Source organism: Macrotis lagotis, chromosome 8, assembly GCF_037893015.1.
Source record: "Macrotis lagotis isolate mMagLag1 chromosome 8, bilby.v1.9.chrom.fasta, whole genome shotgun sequence".
In the NCBI taxonomy this organism is placed as follows: domain Eukaryota; kingdom Metazoa; phylum Chordata; class Mammalia; order Peramelemorphia; family Peramelidae; genus Macrotis; species Macrotis lagotis.
Window position 1 is genome coordinate 60,356,961 of NC_133665.1, and position 19,482 is coordinate 60,376,442.

Consider the following 19,482-nt stretch of genomic DNA (forward strand, 5'->3'; position numbering starts at 1 on the left):
TGGCTAGGCCACTTTCCTTTGCATTTCTTTTCATTAACTCCCCTGACATTCTTTACTTTTTATAAAGTAGGCTGTTTTTGTTACTTTTTTTCTAGCTCTGTAAAATATTTTTTGGTAGTCTGATAGGTATAGCACTGAATATGTAATTTAATTTAGAAAGAATTGTCATCGTTATTATATTAGCATGGCTTACCCGTGAGCAATTGACATTTGTCCTATTATCTAGATCTGATTTTGTGTAAAGTGTTTTGTAATTGTTTTCATATAGTTTCTGAGTTCATCTTGACAGGTAGACTCCAAAGTACTCCAACCAGTTAACTTAAAGCTGAATTTCTCTTTCTATCTCTTGTTGCTGGGCTTTGTTGGTAATATATGGAAATACTGATGATTTATGTGGGTTTATTTTATATCCTGCTACTTTGCTAAAGTTGTTAATTGTTTCAAATAGTTTTTAGTTGGTTTTCTAGGATTCTCATTTGCAAAGAGAGTTTTATTTACTTATTGCATATTCTAATCTAATTCCTTCAATTTATTTTTCTTCCCTTACCGCTAAAGCTAACATTTTTAATACAATGTTGAATAATAGTCATAATAGGCATCCTTGTTTCACTTCTGATTGTAATGGGAATACTTCTAGCTTATCCCAATTAGCAAATAATGCTTGCTGATGGTTTTAGATAGATACTACTTATCGTTTTAAGGAAAACTTCATTTACTCCTATGTTCTCTAGTGTTTTTTTAAAAGGAATGGGTACTGTATTTTGTCAAAGAATTTTTCAGCATCAATTGAGATAATCATGTTTTCTGTTAGTTTTGTTATTAATATTATTATATAATTATACAAGATTGTTTTCCTAATATTGAATCATTCCTGAATTCCTGGTATAAATTCTATTTGAAATCTCTTTTCTAATATTTTATTTAAAATTTTTGCATCAATACGTATTAGGAAGATTGGCCTATAATTTTCTTTCTCTGTTTCTCTGTTTCAACTCTTCCTGGTTTAAATATTACCACCATATTGGTGTCTTTCTTCTCCTATTTTTTCAAATAGTTTATATAGGAATGGAAACAGTTGTTCTTTAAATTTTGATAGAATTCATTTGTGAATCTATCTGGCCCTGGAGATTTTTTTCTTAAGAGTTCATTGATGACTTGTTCAATTTCTTTTTCCAAAATAGGTTTATTTAAATATTTTATTTCTTCATTTGTTATTTTGGGCAAATTATATTTTTGTAGATATTCATCTGTATCACTTAGATTGTGAGATTTTGGGGGCAAACAGTTAAGTAAAATAGCTCTGAATTATTACTTTTCATCTCCTCCTCATTGGTGAATTCACCCTTTTCATTTTTGATACTGATAATTTAGTTTTCTTCTGTCTTTTTTTAATCAAATTAACCAAAGGTTTATCTATTTTAATTTTTTTTCATAAAGCCAACTTTTAATTTTAATTATTAGTTCAATAGTTTCATTATTTTCAATTTTATTAATTTCTCCTTTAATTTTCAGAATTTCCAATTTTGTATTTAATTGGGAACTTTTAATTTGTTGTTTTTCTAGCTTTTTTCATGCCCAATTCATTGATCTCCTCTTTCTCTATTTTGTTCATGTAAGCATTTAGAATTATAAAATTTCCCTTAAGGGGCAACTAGGTGGGCATAGTGGCTAGAGCATTGGCCCTGGAGTCAGGAGGACTTTAGTTCAAATCCAATCTCAGACACTTAATAATTATTTACTGTGTGATCTTGGGCAAGTAACTTACCCCCATTGCCTTGCAAAAATTTTTTTTAAATGGACAAAAAAAAATTTCCCCTAATGACTGTTTTGACTGCATCCCATAAGTTCTGGTATGATGTCTAATTATTGTGTACTCCTGTGTCTTTTAGGAAAGTATTTTGTTTTTCCTCTTCATGTATCATGTTAGCTTTGGGTTTTAAATATTTATTTTTTTATCCCATCTCTTCCTATGTTTTATTGAGTTTTATTTTTTTTAGCATAAATGAACATTCAGATTTTTTAAAATCTTTTTTACTTTTATAAAGTAATCATAGCGATTTGTTTTTGTTTTTAAAAGATGAGTTATCATAATTGTTTTCCTAATTTTGAACCATCTTGTATCATTGATAAATCCATTGTGATCAAAGTGAAAAACTTTTTTGAAATTGTAATTTTTTGTCTTTAAAAATTTTAATCAATATATCTTGATGAAATTGGCTTATAGTTCACTTTCTTTTCTTTATCCATCTATGATTAGGGTATTAACATGACATATGCTCCATAAAAGGTTTTGAATACAGTGTTTTATTAACAATTTTTAGAATAATAGATATGATATGAATGTTATTTAGCCTTTAAAAATTTTGTAGATTCATCTGATTAGAATATTTCTCTTTGGTAGTGCTTTTAAAGTTAGCTAATTTTCTTTTATAAAAACTGGATTATTTATATTGAGGTATCAATGATGACACAGTAATAATAGTGTTCCTATTTCAGAATCTGGCAAATCAAATAGAAATATAAACAAAAGGGAAAATAAAAAAATTGAATAAATGGTAGGTGAATTTAGAGCTGAAAGATAAAATATGGGAAGAAGCTTCACATGGAATTTTTTCAAAAATAGATCCTGTGTGAGGGTATGGAGAAATTGTAAATTAATGTAAAAAGGCAGACATACTAAATTCATCATTTATAGGCTTTACTCAAATAAAATATCAATATATAAAAAAATAACCAAAAAGCAAAGAAGATGGAATTTAATATAGAATTTAATAATAGCAGAATGATGAGTGAGTCAAAACATAAATCACAGACATAATTAATTACTATGTGAAAAATAATGATAATGATGAGACAATATGCCAGAATTTGGGGGATGCAGCTGAAGCAGACTTCAGAGGGAAATGATTACTTATTGAACAATCTCACATTTATAGTGCCACACAAATGTTTATAGATTCTCTGGCAGCACTCTAGTTTCTTTTTCATCATTCCAACACTATTCCTACAGAAGTCCAAGGAGACTATACAGGCCTGAGGATCCTTTTATATTTTCATGATTACCTTAGCTAAAGTTCATCACCTAGTACCACTTGCTGGTAGGGGTCTTCTCAAAATTGAGGACCATATTTTAAGCCTTTTCTCAAAAAACCTTCATTGTAGTTGTCTATCCCTGCTCACTGTTGTTATATATTTCTCATCCTTTTCATATCTAAATTCCTTGAGAAGGCTTTCTCCCATCAATTATTTCCTCTACATCTTTTCCTCTCTTTCTCTTCTTAACTCTCTGCAGTCTGACTTCCAACTTCATTGTTAAGGTGAAACTACTCTCTGTGAAGTTAGCAGTGATCTCCAAAAGCAGTTTGCCTAATCTAATGGATTTTACTCATTTCTCATCCTTCATGACCTCTTTGCCAGTCTTTGACATTTTATCTCCTTGACACTCTATTCTCTAGTTTTTCATGGCTCTCACCTGATTCTCCCCCTACCTATTTAACCACTCCAGTTCAGTCTCCTTTGATAGATCTTCATTCAGGACATACCCACCAACCCAGGCCTGTCATCTCTCTAAATGATTTTTAGTTCTGTTTAATCCAGGCTTAACTTCTCTCCTGACCTCCAGTCTTACACCTCCAGGTATGTACTGGATATTTCTAACTGGACATCTGTTCGATATCTTAAGCACAACATGTTACTCCCTTCTTTCTAACTCCTATTTTTCTCTTCCTAGTCCCCTTCCCAGGCTTACAACCTAGGTGTCATCCTCTATTCCTCATTTTTCTCTAAGCCCTCATATCCAAGAAATGCATGACATTGTGTCATTTTCTCCTTTAACATCTCTTACATACCCCACTCTTCTCTCTTCTAATCCTTCAACAACCACTCTGATGCCTCTCAGTTGCAACAGTCCATCTTCTATGTAATACTCAAAGTGATCTTCCTAAGGTACAGGTCTGAACTCCAATGACTCCCTATTACCTCCATGAAGCAAGAAAGTAGTTGACATATTTTCTAGATGCTTAGAATATTTTTTCTGTTGTCAAAAATCTTCTCTAGGGTAATAGATCTGGAAATAAATGTGGAAAATCATATAGGTCTCTATGAGAAATCAGAGGTGCACTGCAGAAAAGAAGGTATTTTTGTGGCTATTAAATGGGTTCAGATGTGAATCCTTTCTCTGTTTTTTACTACCCAAAAAAACCTCTTCTGTTTGATGACTGAATCTGAATTCCTGTTGGGGAAACTATCATCCTTTGAGAGATTTGCAGGTATTGAGGCTTCTAGGGGAAGACAAGCCAGAGGCAAGAAGAATGACCTTCCTAAATAGTGTAGGCATACCTAAGAGATATTGCAGGTTTGGTCCACAGCAATAAAGTGAATAGTACAAGTGCATATAGAAGTTATGTTTGCACTATACTATAGTATATACTAGAGTCTATTAAGTATGTAATAATATTATATCTAAAAAATTGTACAGACTTTAATTTAAAAATACTGTATTGCTAAAAATGCTAACCAACATCTGAGCCTCCAGTGAGTCACAAACTTTTTTTCTCATGGAGCATTTTGGCTCGATATGGATTGCTGCTCTTTGATCAGATTGCTGGTTGCTGAAGGTTATAGTGAAGTTTGCCAATCAATTGACTCTTCCTTTCTCTTTATCACTTAGAAACCTTAGAGAGTTTGTTAATTGGCCTAATTTCAATATTAATCTCAGGGAATGGAAAGGCCCAAAGAGAGGGGGAAAGTCAGGTGGTGGAGCAGTCAGAATACATACAATATTAAGTTTGCTGTCTTATATGGGCATGGTTTATAACACCCCCAAATAATTACAGTAATAAAATCAAAGATTCCCAGATCACAAATTGCCACCACAGATATAATAATAATAATAATAATAATAATGACAATAATAATGAAAAAGTTTGAAATATTGTAAGAATTACAAGACACGATATGAGCACACGCTGTTGGGAAAATGGTGCAGATAGACATTGCACAAACCTTAAATTTGGAAAAAATGCAATATTTGTGAAGTACAATAAAGTAAAACATAATAAAACAAGGTATACTTTTACTGAAACCCTTCTAGTAAAGCTAAAGACTTCTAACATCAGGTTTACATTTTTAAAGAATAGTAGAACTTTCTTTGGTGACTACAGAGAAAGGTAAGAGCAGAGGTCTTGAGAAAGAATTTAAGTGAATGAGAAAGCACAACCGTGGAAGTGATCTAGGAGGATTAATCAAAGACAATTTCTGAGAGGTATGTAAGATAGTGGGAACTGTACTTTGGCAAGAAGATCTAGTGAAGGGCATGCTGTTCAGGAAGCCTTAGGAACTTGCAAAACAATATACTTCAAAGGGAGTGGCAGCAAGGTTAATGAGGACTTTGGAAGGGATGGATCCAATTTAATGTCCATAGATTATCGGATCTTTAATTAAATATATATATATATATATATATATATATATATATATCTGTATGTATATACCACCCTTCAAGTAAGCAAGTAAGCAAGGAGATGTTTATTTAACTTTCCTTTCAGTTAGAATATTCTGAGATCAAGTCCAGAGACCACTAATTCTAATTCTTGCTGCTTGTTTGCATCCTGTAGCAAAGGCCCATCTGTTGACTTTCTTCAGTTTCATCCTACTTCCTCCATTAACAGAAAAACCTCTTTTCTTGACCTCCCTTTTTTGACATGGTTTTGTTTTTTAAACTTGTTACAGATTTTTTACGTGTCCTGCTTCTCCACCCCCCACCACCTCAGATCATTTCCATCTCTTCTGTTTCCAGTCCCTAGACATCATGTTGGGTTTTTTTTTTTTACCATTACATCATGGTTACATATTATGTAAAGACATTTTCGAAGCAACTGCCAGACTTCTGATACATTTCTACAGATGCTTACAATCTGTTAAGAGACAAAACATTCTTGAGCCTCTGCCTGGGATGTTCTCAATTGACTAGAAAACTATACAGCTGGCAAGAGCTACTTGCTCCTAGGTGAAGGACATGAATCCCAGAAAGATGTGGATGGCCAGCTGGGTGTTGAGAGCCACCCAGGAGATATAGAGTCTGCTCTACCTGCTCAGCAGGAGTACATTAGGCTCAAGATTTAGGGTTGCTTTAAGCAGGTTCTGGTGAACAGGGAGCCACTTGAGATGAATAATGTGTCACTGAGTGTTCTTTTGTACTAGACCAGATCAAACTTAAACTAAGACAAAGAGCCTACTACAGTCTACCCTGTGATCCTACCCCACCCCTACAATGACCAAGAAAGGAAGATCACCAATCATAGCCATTTCCATCTTTTGGTCTCCAATTTGATCAAGGCAGGTACAGCGTTGGGTCTCTTTTTCCACCCTCTCTTCCTTTGGATCCTCATAGCAAGCTTCATTTGTAGAACTAAATGTGCCAGTGCCCCCTTTGCTGCCCTGCCACACTGCTGACCTTCATCTTGCTGCAGCCTGCATGCCCTTTGCCCTTTCTGATATTTTTTTAGGTTTTTGCAAGGCAAATGGGGTTAAATGGCTTGCCCAAGGTCCCACAGCTAGGTAATTATTGTCTGAGGCCGGATTTGAACTCAGGTACTCCTGACTCCAGGGCCGGTGCTCTATCCACTGCTCTATCCACTATGCCACCTAGCTGCCCCCCTTTCTGATTTTTCTAAACCTTGAGGCCATTACTCCTGATCCTGGAGAGTAAGTCAATTCATCCTAATCCAAGTTAGATGTGGTCTGGTGCAAATGATTCCCTGGAGTCATAGTTTTCAAGTTGGACAGCTACTTTTGCTAAGTTAAATAAGTACATAGTGAGTTTGAGACTGTACAGTGAATCTAAGACTCTCCCAAAAGACATATGGAGCTGTTCCTGAATTCTTTTCAAAAAGACCCCTCCTTCAGGTGGCCTATTTTAGCCTGTTTTATATTGAATTGTCTGCTTTTTTTTAGACATTTAGACATTTTTTATACATTTCTGTTTTATGCTCAATAATATGACAATATCATTCCATTGAAGGAAAGTTAATGCAGGTTCTAAGTTTCAGTGCTCTTTAAGAATTTTATGTGGTCACTTTATTTACCTCTTACACAGATATATAAGTCAAGGCATATCATTAAAAAGGCAGTAAACAACCTGTCACTGAACATGTATGAAGGGCAGATCACTGTGCTTCTTGGACAAAATGGAGCAGGGAAGACCACTACCATGTCCATACTGACAGGTATGTATGTATTCAAAATTTGGCAGTAAAAGCAGACTATTTTCTTCCCAGTTTACAGAGGTTTGGTCTAGATCAGGATTATCCAAAACGTGACCTGCAGCTACATGCGGCCTATAGGGCAAAATTAAGCAGCAGCCTGTGGGTTTACTAACAAAGTCAAGCCACCACAGAACGCTCCCTAAAGTGGCAAATTAAAATATATTGTCTATTTTTTAATTAAAAAAACACTTTTAAAAGTCAGGTTGGACAGCTGTGGCCTAATTTACTGGAGAGAGCCAGTCTTATTGCTAATTTTTAATTTATTTTTATTTTACCATGAATTTTATCACTAGCTTAATATTCATCAGAAGACAGTATAAAATTAACAAACATTTAAAATGTGCAGCATAAGTAGGCTATAGGATATTACCAATAATGATTTTCATGTAACAAATGTTATTAAAGATATCGTGGTATCATAAAAGCAGCTAGCATGTCAAAAGTGATCGGGAGTAAATAAACAGCCTGATTGCTGCCCTGATACTTATAGAATGTAAAGAAAGAAAAAGAATTCATCATGTTCGATTGGCCTAATAAAGAGGCTTCATGAGAGGCAAAAAAGACCAGTAGATATGGATGGAAGGAGTCCTTCATATTGATAAGATATCCATTAAAGTATAAAAAGTGGTAGTCAGTAGGGAGGAAATTCTGATATTGCCAATTCAGATGGGTTCCAGAAAGTCTATTATCTGCAATACTGGCTGTCCTTCAAGAAAGTCTGATCTATTATTGCTGTGACATGTGGACACTACCGAGAAGCTTTCCATAGCAATAAGATGGAGGGTTGTTATGAACCCTGCATTCCAAACTTCCATCTAGTCATGTTGTTTTCCATCATCTATGTAACCAATATTTGGGGGTTTCCCATATGTATTTATTCTTTGTTTTCTTGTTTTTCCCCAAACTATATAAAAGCTGGTAAGCCTTAGGTCTTTTGGCTGACTGAGAAGCTAAGAGAACCATTTTATTGTTAGCTTACCAATAAAATGAACATGCTCAGAATTTTATGCCTCAGTTTACCTTAATTTTACTCATGATACCTTCAAAATACTCAGCTGGGGAACATTGGTTTTCCAAAAGCATTGGAGGCTGATAAGAGGACCTGCCTTCTGCAGTTAATATTTCCTATGCTCCCCAGCTTTTAATACTTTTCTGTTTTCATATTATTGTCTACCAACACTGTATATCTACCTCTCTCTTTCTCTATCTGTCTCTGTCTCTGTCTGTCTCTCTCTGTCTCTCTGTCTCTGTCTCTCTCTCTCTCTCCCCCTCTCTCCTCCCCCCCTTCCTTCCTTCCTCTTTTCTACCTCACCAGATGATGCCTTATGAGAGAAAGGCCAGGAAACTGGGTGAAGACCTTAAAAAAGCAGAATACTAGGGTGAGAAGTGAGATTTGCCTGAGTACAGCCAAAAGACAAGACAGACAGTGATGCCTGTATTGCACATCAATGTATATATGAGGACTTTCCAGTCTACCTATCAGGGTCCTACTTGTATTTCAGGACCTGATCAAGTCTCACCTTCTTTAATAAATCTGTGTTTTTTAATGCCCCTCCTCAAATATGTGTGAGGAAGATTGTTAAGGGAATAGGGTAGAGACTAGGGTTGTTCAACCACTCTTTTTTAACACTGACCCTCCTACTATTTTGTTGCCCAGATTGGTTTCTCAGTACAAATGCTCCTTCTCCAGACTTGATATTACAGAAAGTAGTATCAAAAGATCTAGAATTCTCTTGATCCTTTTGTTGTTGTTGTTGTGTTGCTGGGGATTGATGTTGCTAATTAAGATTGAGAGGCCCTGAAAGGTGATAGAATTCACAGCCCTGGGATTTTAAAACCATTCGGGATTTTACAAGCCTACAAAATGTACAGCTTAAGAAGCAGCAAGCTGTTGGTAAGCTGTTTGAGGGTAGAAGAACAACAAAAGACTAGGAGATGTTTGAGTGAGAGAGAGAAGAAAATGAAAAGGAAAATAGCCAGGAGAACTGACTAAGAGAGAATGGATAGATAGCCATAAGGGATGGCTTAGTTTGGCCACATGGCATAGAGACTCATGGTTTTCCAGGGGCTTAGGCCAGGAGCACAAGGCCTAACTGAGAGAGAGAGAGAGAGAGAGAGAGAGAGAGAGAGAGAGAGAGAGTCATCCTTGCAAAGTGAAGATGTCATGAAGAAGAGAGAAAAAAGGAAGGGTGCTTCTCTTCTGGACAACTTCAAAGCACTTCTGTGGTGGGTTGGACAAGGGTGGTGCTTGGAAAGTGGTCCAGCACCTAACTCCAGGTCTTCTCCAATAGGCAAACTATGTGCTGGTTTTTCCTGTCCCAAGGCGCATGACCTCTAAATCCAACACGTCATTTCTTGTCACACCAGCACAATCTTGACCCTTCAGTGGCCAAGGTCAGGGACTGGAAACTGGAAACTGGAAGAAGGGGAATGAGCTAAGGCTGCTCCCAACTCAACAAATTCACATTTAACAATGGAACAACAAGGGTCAATTTACATCACAGGAGCAGATAACATTTTTCTAACTAGACAATATTTCTTCTATCTTTCTTCTTTTCATAAAATTTAAAAAAAAATCACACAGTTTCCAGTTACAGTATCACTATGTTCATAACTCACTGTATCATATTCCCATAACTCCCTGTATCTAGTTGTATCAGCTTTAAGCTCCCCACCAGATAGAGGACTTTTGGCAAAACACCTCAGTGTTTTATCTCTAACTTTCTTTGGAGATGATCCCCCTTCATTTGTCATTGGTTAATACTATGTTAAACCTAAATATGTAAAAATCTTTAAAATAAAGGGTTAAAATAAAATGACAGAAAATATAGTTTAGACAGTTTAAAGTTTTATTCTCTAAAATCTTACCTCTAACCTCTAGGTGATAACCATTCAAAAAATGATGTTTGTATTTTATGCAAAAACAGAGAATAAGAAAATCATTACCCTCCTTCTGAGGCATGACCATGAAAGTTGCACAATATGAAGTTACCTAAACTGCTCCTCAAAGACTATCATCCTTGTACAATACTATGTGATCTCTTGCTGTCTGTTCCTGTCAGGGCAAGTCTCCCCAGCACCCTGATAGTTGTTCTCTTGAACAATGCAATTAACATAGAGGAAGATACCCAGGAGTCTTAATTTTTTATTAAGTTACCAAAACAATTTATATGAAGGCTGAGTACTCTCTAAAGAAATCAATCTTTTTACCAGGATTATACTTTTGAGAAACTTATTACGCTCAACAACTGTTTACAATGAGAAAAAACATTTAATGCAAAGAAAGGTAAAGACTTTTCTATGCTCACAATAAAAAGCTGTAGATTCCAATACTAGTTTAAGGTGAGGCAGGAAAACCACTTTTGATTTCTTTGTAAGATGATACACTAGGCCAATCAACCCAAGCAGTCTCCCTCCCATAGTCTTGGCTCCTTTCTTTGTGTGACTTCACTCTGCCTTCTGTTCTTCCTGTCCCAGCTCAGTCTCTTCACTCTTATTTACTTTTGACATACTTCAGCAACTTGGAAAAGTGTTTCTCCTCTCTCTCTCTCTCTCTCTCTCTCTCTCTCTCTCTCTCTCTCTCTCTCTCTCTCTCTCCCTCCCTCCCTCCCTCTCCCCTTCTATCTCTCTTTCTCCCCCTCCCTTCCCCTTCTCCCCCCTTCCCCCTTCTCCTCTCTCTCCCTCTCCCCTTCCCCTCCCCTTCTCCCTTTCCCTCTCCTCAAATCTGTTCTCTGGATTCACCAAACTGACATTTAAAGATCACCTAGAGATCATCCTATGTTTTTTGCTTCTTTTCACACTCACTGAAGTAACTAAGTAATACTTCCTAGAGGAATCACCTGACATAGTGTGGATTTATGCAGTTGAATGAATATTTTGATATCATTAATCCTTTTCTAGGGTTTGGTTTATCTCTTACATGTTTTTGGAAGAGGGACCTCAGATGTTTTGTAATCATCACTGCTAATGTTGTAAAGAAGAGGGCAACAACCTTGTAGTATGTATGAACTAAATATATATTTCCAAATATTAATGATAGCTATTAACCTTTATGCCTCCCCATGAGGGATGAGTGTGACTAAGAAGTGGAATATGAAAACTTTCTGGGACACTATATCAGGTCCGATAACCAACAAGATGGAAGACCAAATCTTCATGACCTGTCATATTTTTTCAAAACAGGAATTATGTGCAAGACATAAAGCAATTTCAACTGTCTCCACAAGCCAGGACTCCAAGAACTCAAAAAGTTAAAAACTCAATGAACAGAGGAATGCTTACTTGGCACCCCATCCCCCACTGCCCATGATACTCCCACCAGAAGGGCTGCACAAGCTGACCCATGTCTTGGAACAGAGCTGTGTGAAAGAAAGAGTCTAGCATCCAACCAGGGCCAGTTCTGACCTTACACAACTTGGAGCAAAGACCTAAGTTAGTGAATCACAAATTACTCAGTGTGGGAAAAGACTGAGACTCTAACATCCAGCACCCCCCCCCCCCCAGGAAACTGACATCATAGGAAAGGGAGTCAGAAAGTATGCAGTAGAAGAAAATGAAAAGAAGCCTGAAATTACTGAAGATCTCAGAAGGGAAAAAACTCAAATATCTTGCGAATAAGCAAATAAACACAAGAGGAAACATCAACAAAAGAGGTAAATATTGCCTCAAGACCTAATAAATGTATCTATATATCAGGTATCTTTGAATAAATACTGTAAAACAGAAGAAGAAAATTTAACACCTGTTGAGGAAGAGGATTTTGAGAGCACATTGTTTCTGAGGGTTGTCAGAGCATAGTTTATGACCAGTGCAGCCAACATAATTAGCAGAACAGAAAAATTTGAATCCTTATTATCAGATCTCACCAAAGAGGGGAGTGGAGGATAGAACAACTAGGATTGCACATACACAGTAGTTAAGGATAGTTTGAAAATAGAAGCAAAAAGCATTAATAATAAAAGAAAACTTGCTCTCTAATCCAAAAAAAAATTGATCTCAAAGTCAGGATTCATAGACACTACTCAAGGATAATATGCCTCTTAGAAGAACACAAATCAAAACACTTGAATACCATATTAAATACCACACTTGAACCAGTTCAAGAAAACTTGTCCATCATTTCTGGATACGAAAACAAAGTGCCAATTGAAAGAATCTATATATTATCTCCAGAAAACAAACAAAAAACTCAAGGCTATAAACTACAAGAATCACAATAGTTAAATTTAACTGTCCCAGAAATTTGAATAGCACAAGACTATTTTTTCACCCACCAAAAAAATGAAGAGAATAAATAGAATAATGTCTTCCAAAAAGCAATGAGGCTCAAGAAGAAGCCTAAGATGACCTCCACTGCAAATCTGAACTTGAACATAAATAAAAAACTATGGACAACAATAGAGGCATTTAAAACATTATTAAAAAGAAAACCAGACCTAAAGAAATTATTGAAGGGTTGGTGCAGAGGTGGACCAGAGTATTAGAACTGACCTATAATCTCAGCATTTTGCCTACAGTTGAGTGGGTGTTTTTGTGGAACTAAAGAATAAGATGGAAAATGAGGACAGAGGGGATTGGTCAAATAGAAACTAAAAGCAAGGGAAATGTGACTTCTGGGATCTCTTCAGACTAGAGAAGCTTACAAGACAGTGGGTGAGGAATTTCTTCCCCCTGGAGGAATTGAAAAATAGAAGAAAGAGGTGACCTTATTTTGGTGGTGGGAAGGAATTCTTTCAAAAACCATTCTCTAATGAATAATTCTAAATATGAAGAGAGACCTTATATTGGGTTTTGGCACTTAACGTGAACTGGGAATGAAGAAAAGTGGGATCCCTTGGAGGCAATGAGGCCTGAGTGAGAGGGAGAGCATGGATTAAGGAGAAGAATTTGAGTCAATAGAGAAAGGAATGGTGACTAAGGGGATATTATAAATCAGTGGGCTGCATAATTGGGATTGTGGAGGGACAGCATCTTCTCTGTAATCCAACCTAAGACACTTATTAATTGTGTCATCCCAGGAAAGTAATTTAAATTGTTTGCCTCACTTTGCTCAATTTAAAAAAACTTATCTCTCAGGGTTGTTGTGGGGGTGAGATGAAATAATATTTGGCAAGAACTTAACACATAGTAGGAGTGCTGTATAAATGCTTATTCCCTCCTTTTATCTTTCATATTTGTATTGGCTTTCCAACAGTTCCATGACATGAGACATGTTGCCATTTAATTACATTTATTGATTATACCAATTGTGGTGAGCAGATCTGTGGTGATTCAAATTTCCTTTTTAGATTCGACATTGGAATGAAATGAGACCACAGATTATTCCATAAGGACACTGGATCATTTAGTTTATGTAAATATGACAAACTCCTCACCTCCTTGCCTGTATTAAAAGGCAAGGCAGAATATTGTGATTTGCATGGCCCTGGACCATCTGCCAAGTCTGAAGGGTCCTGAGTCCACATATTGGGCCTTTTTATGCCCTTAGATGACAAGGAAGCCACATTAATGATGTCGAAGCCAGTCAAGTTTAGGGGCTGCTGATATGGGAGAAATCAAAACTAGTTTAAGGCCAAATGATTCCCACAGCAACCAGACTAGCTCCAATAGTCTTTTTTCCTATCATTCAGGTCATGGGGTAAAGGCAAGTAAGAAGGAAGCCTTGCACAGCAGACCCCTCACTATAATAAACATAACTGTGCAATCACCCTTCCAGTCACTTAGTTGGTGGTGTGGTCATCTTCAATACTGAAGGACTAATAGTGGTTGAGCACATCTGGCAACAGCACAAGCAGGATGTATCTACCCAAGGTTCCAAAGCTTGTTTGGGAGAGCACATTAATTGGTCTCTGGTGTAGACTGACACTATCTTTCTTTGTACCTTCTTATTTATTCCATTCAATTTATCAAGCATTAAGTTTCTATTATGTGATGATCACCATTAGACAAAAACTGGAATACAAAACCAAAATCCACAGCCCCTACCCTCAAGGGGTTTACATTTTTATAAGGGGAATCAGTTTTTCCTGTAATTTCCAGGAAGAGGACTCAAATTTACTTAATATGAAAGGTGATAACAGTAGACCAGGGATTCTTATGGGTGAAATAGAAAGACAGTGTTTTCTGCTTGGTTCTAGGTCTTATCCCTCCCACAAATGGAACAGCATTCCTCAGTGGGTATGAGATCTCACAGGACATAGTTCAGATCCGGAAAAGCCTGGGCTTATGCCCACAGGATGACATCTTGTTTGATTACCTGACAATAGCTGAACATCTTTCCTTCTATGCCCAGGTGAGCCCAAAATAACATTTGTTTTCTTTTTTCCCATTTCCTATGTGGCCACTTAGCAGTCCAGCATGCAGTCCTCAACTTATCCCAAAATAAATTCTAAAAAAACACTTTGTGGACACAGAGGAAATGAGGAGAAGGAAAGACATCTTTAAGTCAATATTCCTGAATAAAAACACAACTAGAGTTGCCTATAAAGTCATTCTGAGGCATAAAGATTGTTGGTTAGATTAAACTTCTTTTCACAGAGTCTCAATTCTCTGTCCTAACTTCTTTTTCTTAGATAAAAGGAATAAGTGATAAAGACTGTAGTGAAGAAATCAATTATATCTTGAATATTCTTAACCTGGAGAGTAAACGCAATGCAATTTCAAAGTCCCTGAGTGGAGGAATAAAGCGCAAAGTTTCCATTGGCATCGCACTCATAGGAGGATCTAAGGTATATATTTTATATATATATATATATATATATTTAGGTTTTTGCAAGGCAATGGGGTTAAGTGGTTTGCCCAAGGCCACACAGGTAATTATTAAGTGTCTGAGACTGGATTTGAACCCAGGTACTCCTGACTCCAGAGCCAGTGCTCTATCCACTGCGCCACCTAGACACCCCTAAGTAAGGAACTTCCTAAGATATATTGTGTCAAACAGGTAGACTGATTAGTTAAGGATGACCATATGGAGGACATTAAAAAACTGACTCTTCCTTAGCCTGGGTTTGCTCTCTGTCTTTAGACAAGTGATTCAATTCCATTATCCCTTACATCAGCTGGAGCAATGGAATACCAAGTAGATATAATATGGAAGAATAATTTTTACATTATAGTAAAATTCAGAGTAAACTCATCCTTTTCCTTTGACTGAACTAGCATATCAGTAGGAAAATAGAGGCAGAGGCTTCCCACCAGATAAACAGTGAAATTTTATTTGAAGGCTATCTCAAAAATCTTGGGTCTGTCCTTTTGGGGTCTGTAGGTGGTGATGCTGGATGAGCCAACATCAGGTATGGATCCAGTCTCCCGGCGAGCCATATGGGACCTCCTTCAAATTCAGAAAAGTAACCGTACTATTCTATTGACTACCCACTTTATGGATGAAGCTGATCTTCTGGGAGACCGCATTGCCATCATGGCAAAGGGGGAACTACAATGCTGTGGTTCTTCACTTTTCCTCAAACAAAAATATGGTAAGGGGGAAAAGGAAGAGAAATCAATCATGTCTATTATTTATATTTATCATGGTGTCTACAATGAATCCCTTATATACATAATGAAGACTGTTTCCAGCATGTGTAGATAGATAGATAGATAGATAGATAGATAGATAGATAGATAGATAGATAGACAGAGCTAAGAAGTGCAAGTGCACTTCTGTATGATCCCTTCTAACCCTAAGTCAGTAATCAATGATGCAGTCAGATGGTTCAGTGGATAGAGCACTAGATTTAGAACAAGAGAATTTGAGTTCAAATCCTTTCTCAGTCACTTACAAGCTGCATGTCCTTGAGTCGGTAAAAGGTGTTACTGTTATCTCCAGTCTCCCAGAGTCAATGTGACAGTTTCTGTCTTGGCAAAGATATTGTAATAGGTTGCAATTTCCTCTTTCAGTAACAAATGGAGTTAAGTGACTTTGCCCAAAGTCACACAGTTAGGAAGTGTCTAAGACAGTTGGAACTCAGGTCTGCCTGACTCTGGGCCCAGTGCTGTATTCACTGAGCCATCTAGCTCAAATGCAGCAGAGAATAAATACAAAGTAAATAAATACAAAATAGAGGAGAGCATCAGCACATGGGAGGTGATCAAGAAATATTTCATATAAGAGGTTGTGCTTGAACTGTATCATGAAAGAGGTGAGGGAATTTATGAAGTCTTGATGAAAAGAGAGCACATTTCAAACAAGGGGAATAGCTGGTGCAATATTTGTGGAGTCAAGAGATGAGAAAGAAAATGGCAGTTTGTTTGAATAATAAAGTTTAAAAAGAGGAGGGATGGGTAAAGAAAAAAAAGCTGGAATCAGATTGACACACAGGAGCTTCTAGCCAAGATGACTATAGGAATGGAAGCAGGCAATCCACCTTCACATTCCTGCTTCAGTAAACTCTAAAAATAGCATTAAACTGAATAATGATCAGAAACTCAAATGGGAAATTACTGTATTTTGACCTACATGGATTTTTATTCATGGGCTTCCGGTTATCAGAATCTCCTAGACAATAGGAAATGAAGCCCATAATAATGAAACCCATAATAAAAGTCAGTGCCATCTTAAGCCAGCAAGATGAAGCCACCTAGCACAAAAGGAGTTAGACAAACTAGAGGCTCCAAGGTTCTATATTTGGAGACAGAAAAAGCAGAGGGCTCATCAGAACCATCACCATCATCAACAGGATCATAATTTATATAATGCTTTAGAGGTTGCAAAGCAATATACATCAATTCCTTCACTTGAAAACTCATAATAACCCTGTGAGGAATGTCCTATTCTTATTATTCCCATTTTACAGATGAAAAAACTAAGTGTAAGAGAGGTTAAGTGATTCCCAGGATCACAAAGCTAGTGAACAACTGAAGCAAGATTGGAACTCAGGTTTTCCTAACTTCAGCTTTAGTACTCTTTAGTATTCTATCTACCCTATCTACTCTTTAGTACTCTATCCACTATGCAATTTAGCTCTCATAATATGGACCTTGGAAGCAACAAGTGCAATCATAGTAATGTTCAGACCAGAACACTCCTGACCTGGAGGGCTAAAATGTCTCTAGCACTCTGTTCTGAGATGCCATTGTGGGGGCCTGAAGGTCCAGCACTCTAAATGTCAAAGATATAGGATACATCCCAAGAGGCAGAGTCCACCAAGGGACCTAGTGATCCAAAACCAAGCAGGGCTAACCACCCAACCCAATAGTGCAATTAGAGGCAGAGCTAGCTTATGCACAAATTCAGAACCTAAAACTTAAGAGATGGCCAAACAGATAGCAATGACTACTATAAAGAATTATAAATTCATAGACACCCCCAAAATTTTAACTTAGAAGGCAAGAGTAACATAAGGGCCCAGAAAAAATAAAGCAAATTAAGAAGAAATTAAGCAAAAGATTTAAAATGAAAAAAAAAGAACTCTAGAGGAAAGAAGTGTTAGAAAAATAAATAGCTTAGCTCAGAGAGAAGCAAACTTTACCTAATAATATCCTGCCACACTATTACAAAACACTTTTCATAGAAATAAAGTAAATTTAAATAATTTGAAAATATAAATTGCTCATAGATAAGCTTATATATGAAAAATGATAATTCTCCCTGAATTAATTTACTTATTCAGTGCCATAGCAAACCACCAAAAATTATTTTTTATATAACAAAATTCATCTGGAAAAACAAAAGGTTTATCACAGAAATTAATGAAAAAATGTGAAAGAATGTGGGCTAGTATACCAGATCTCAAATTATGTTATAAAGGGATAACCATAAAAACTATCTGGTACTGACTAAGAAATAGAACCATGGATCAGTTCATTATATTAGATTCTGACCAGGTGTGAGCACACAGGGCAGTACATCATTCAAGGCCAGGCTATGCCCAGAAGGGATAAGAGGAGGCAACTTTGTCACCCAATACCCAGTACCGGATCACAGATCAAGCATAAACTGAGGAGGAGACCTGCACCCAGGGATGGTATTCCAAGTTAAGGGATGGAAGCAGGCTTTGGACAGTGAGTTGAGAGGGGACCAAGTTCAGAAGAAAGTAGCCACACTAGCTTGGATCCCAGGAGCAGAACAGGACCTCAGTTCCAGTTCTGACTCTAGTCTGAAGTCTGAGAAGAATAGTCAGGGCAAGAGTTACTGACCAAAGGGAAGTGTGCTGTTCTGTCACTGAACCAGCAGAGCATCACAGCTGACTAATGGTTAAGCAGCAGTATTCTGTTGCTTATTCCCAAACCCAGATCAAGAACTTGCAGAGTTCATACCAGAAAGACAACAATCAGATTTTGCCCTGGAACAGACCACTTTGGGAGTACTGACAGCTTGCTAGTCAAAAGAGATCTAGGAATTACACAACACTTGATACCCCCAAGAAGACAAAAGGACTGTCCCCGACTTTCCCTGAAGTATGCAGAACCCAACCCTATCATAAAGTCTAGTAAGATTGGAAAAATGAGAAAAAGAAAATACTCTCAACAGAAAAAGTTATTGTGGTGATGCTAAATGCTGAAGAAACAAATTCAGAAGAGAATGATTCTGAAATATCTATGAGCAAAGCCTCAAAGAAAAGCACAGCTTGGTCATAAATTCAACTAGAATTTCTGCAGTGGATAAAGCAAAGATTTTTTTAGGAGCTTAAAATGTTTTTCATAAATGAAATGAAATTTGCTTGAGGAAAAAATAGAAAAGAAATGAGAGTTATGAAATAAATAATTAGAAAGAGAATTAGCTGTTTGGCATGATATGTACAAAATTCTACCCAAGCAACAAATTCTCTAAAATTATTATAACACTGATTACCATGCCCCCCACCCTATGTATGTTACATTTCACTCTTCCCTAAAGGATATTGGAGATGCCTAAGCTCTCTTCCACTAGTTCCAGATTCCACCAATGGTATTCCTCTCATTTTAGGGGTGATAGGATCTCTTGTACCCCAGTTCCATTAACCACTAACATATTAGCTTTTACATGGAAATATTTACTTCTAAAAGTAAATCACAAATATGTACATGGAATATAGAATCCTCTTTCTTTTAAAGTATCTTAGTCTCTGGAGAAGAAAACCCTGCAATTAGATTAATAATTTATCTTGGTTCCATTACAGTACAGACCCAGTTCTAAGTTTAAAAAAAATTCTTGGACTTAAGACCTAGATAATCAAGTTTTCAGTACTTTGATGCCAGGCTAACTGGCTATACCATTCTGCCTTCAATTCTGGCTCTAAGA

General features: G+C 36.7%; 1 protein-coding gene across 4 annotated transcripts in view; it reads left to right on the forward strand.

The window, feature by feature from the left end:
- LOC141495671 (phospholipid-transporting ATPase ABCA3-like) overlaps positions 1–19,482 on the forward strand; it is a 249,062-nt gene that overhangs the window by 144,559 nt on the left and 85,021 nt on the right. For all 4 annotated transcript variants that reach the window (XM_074197271.1, XM_074197272.1, XM_074197273.1 and 1 more), the window contains exons 8-11: positions 7,097–7,226; positions 14,402–14,556; positions 14,837–14,992; positions 15,529–15,739. In XM_074197271.1, coding sequence (XP_074053372.1) covers positions 7,097–7,226; positions 14,402–14,556; positions 14,837–14,992; positions 15,529–15,739 — 652 coding nt within the window. The remainder of the gene's footprint in view (positions 1–7,096; positions 7,227–14,401; positions 14,557–14,836; positions 14,993–15,528; positions 15,740–19,482) is intronic.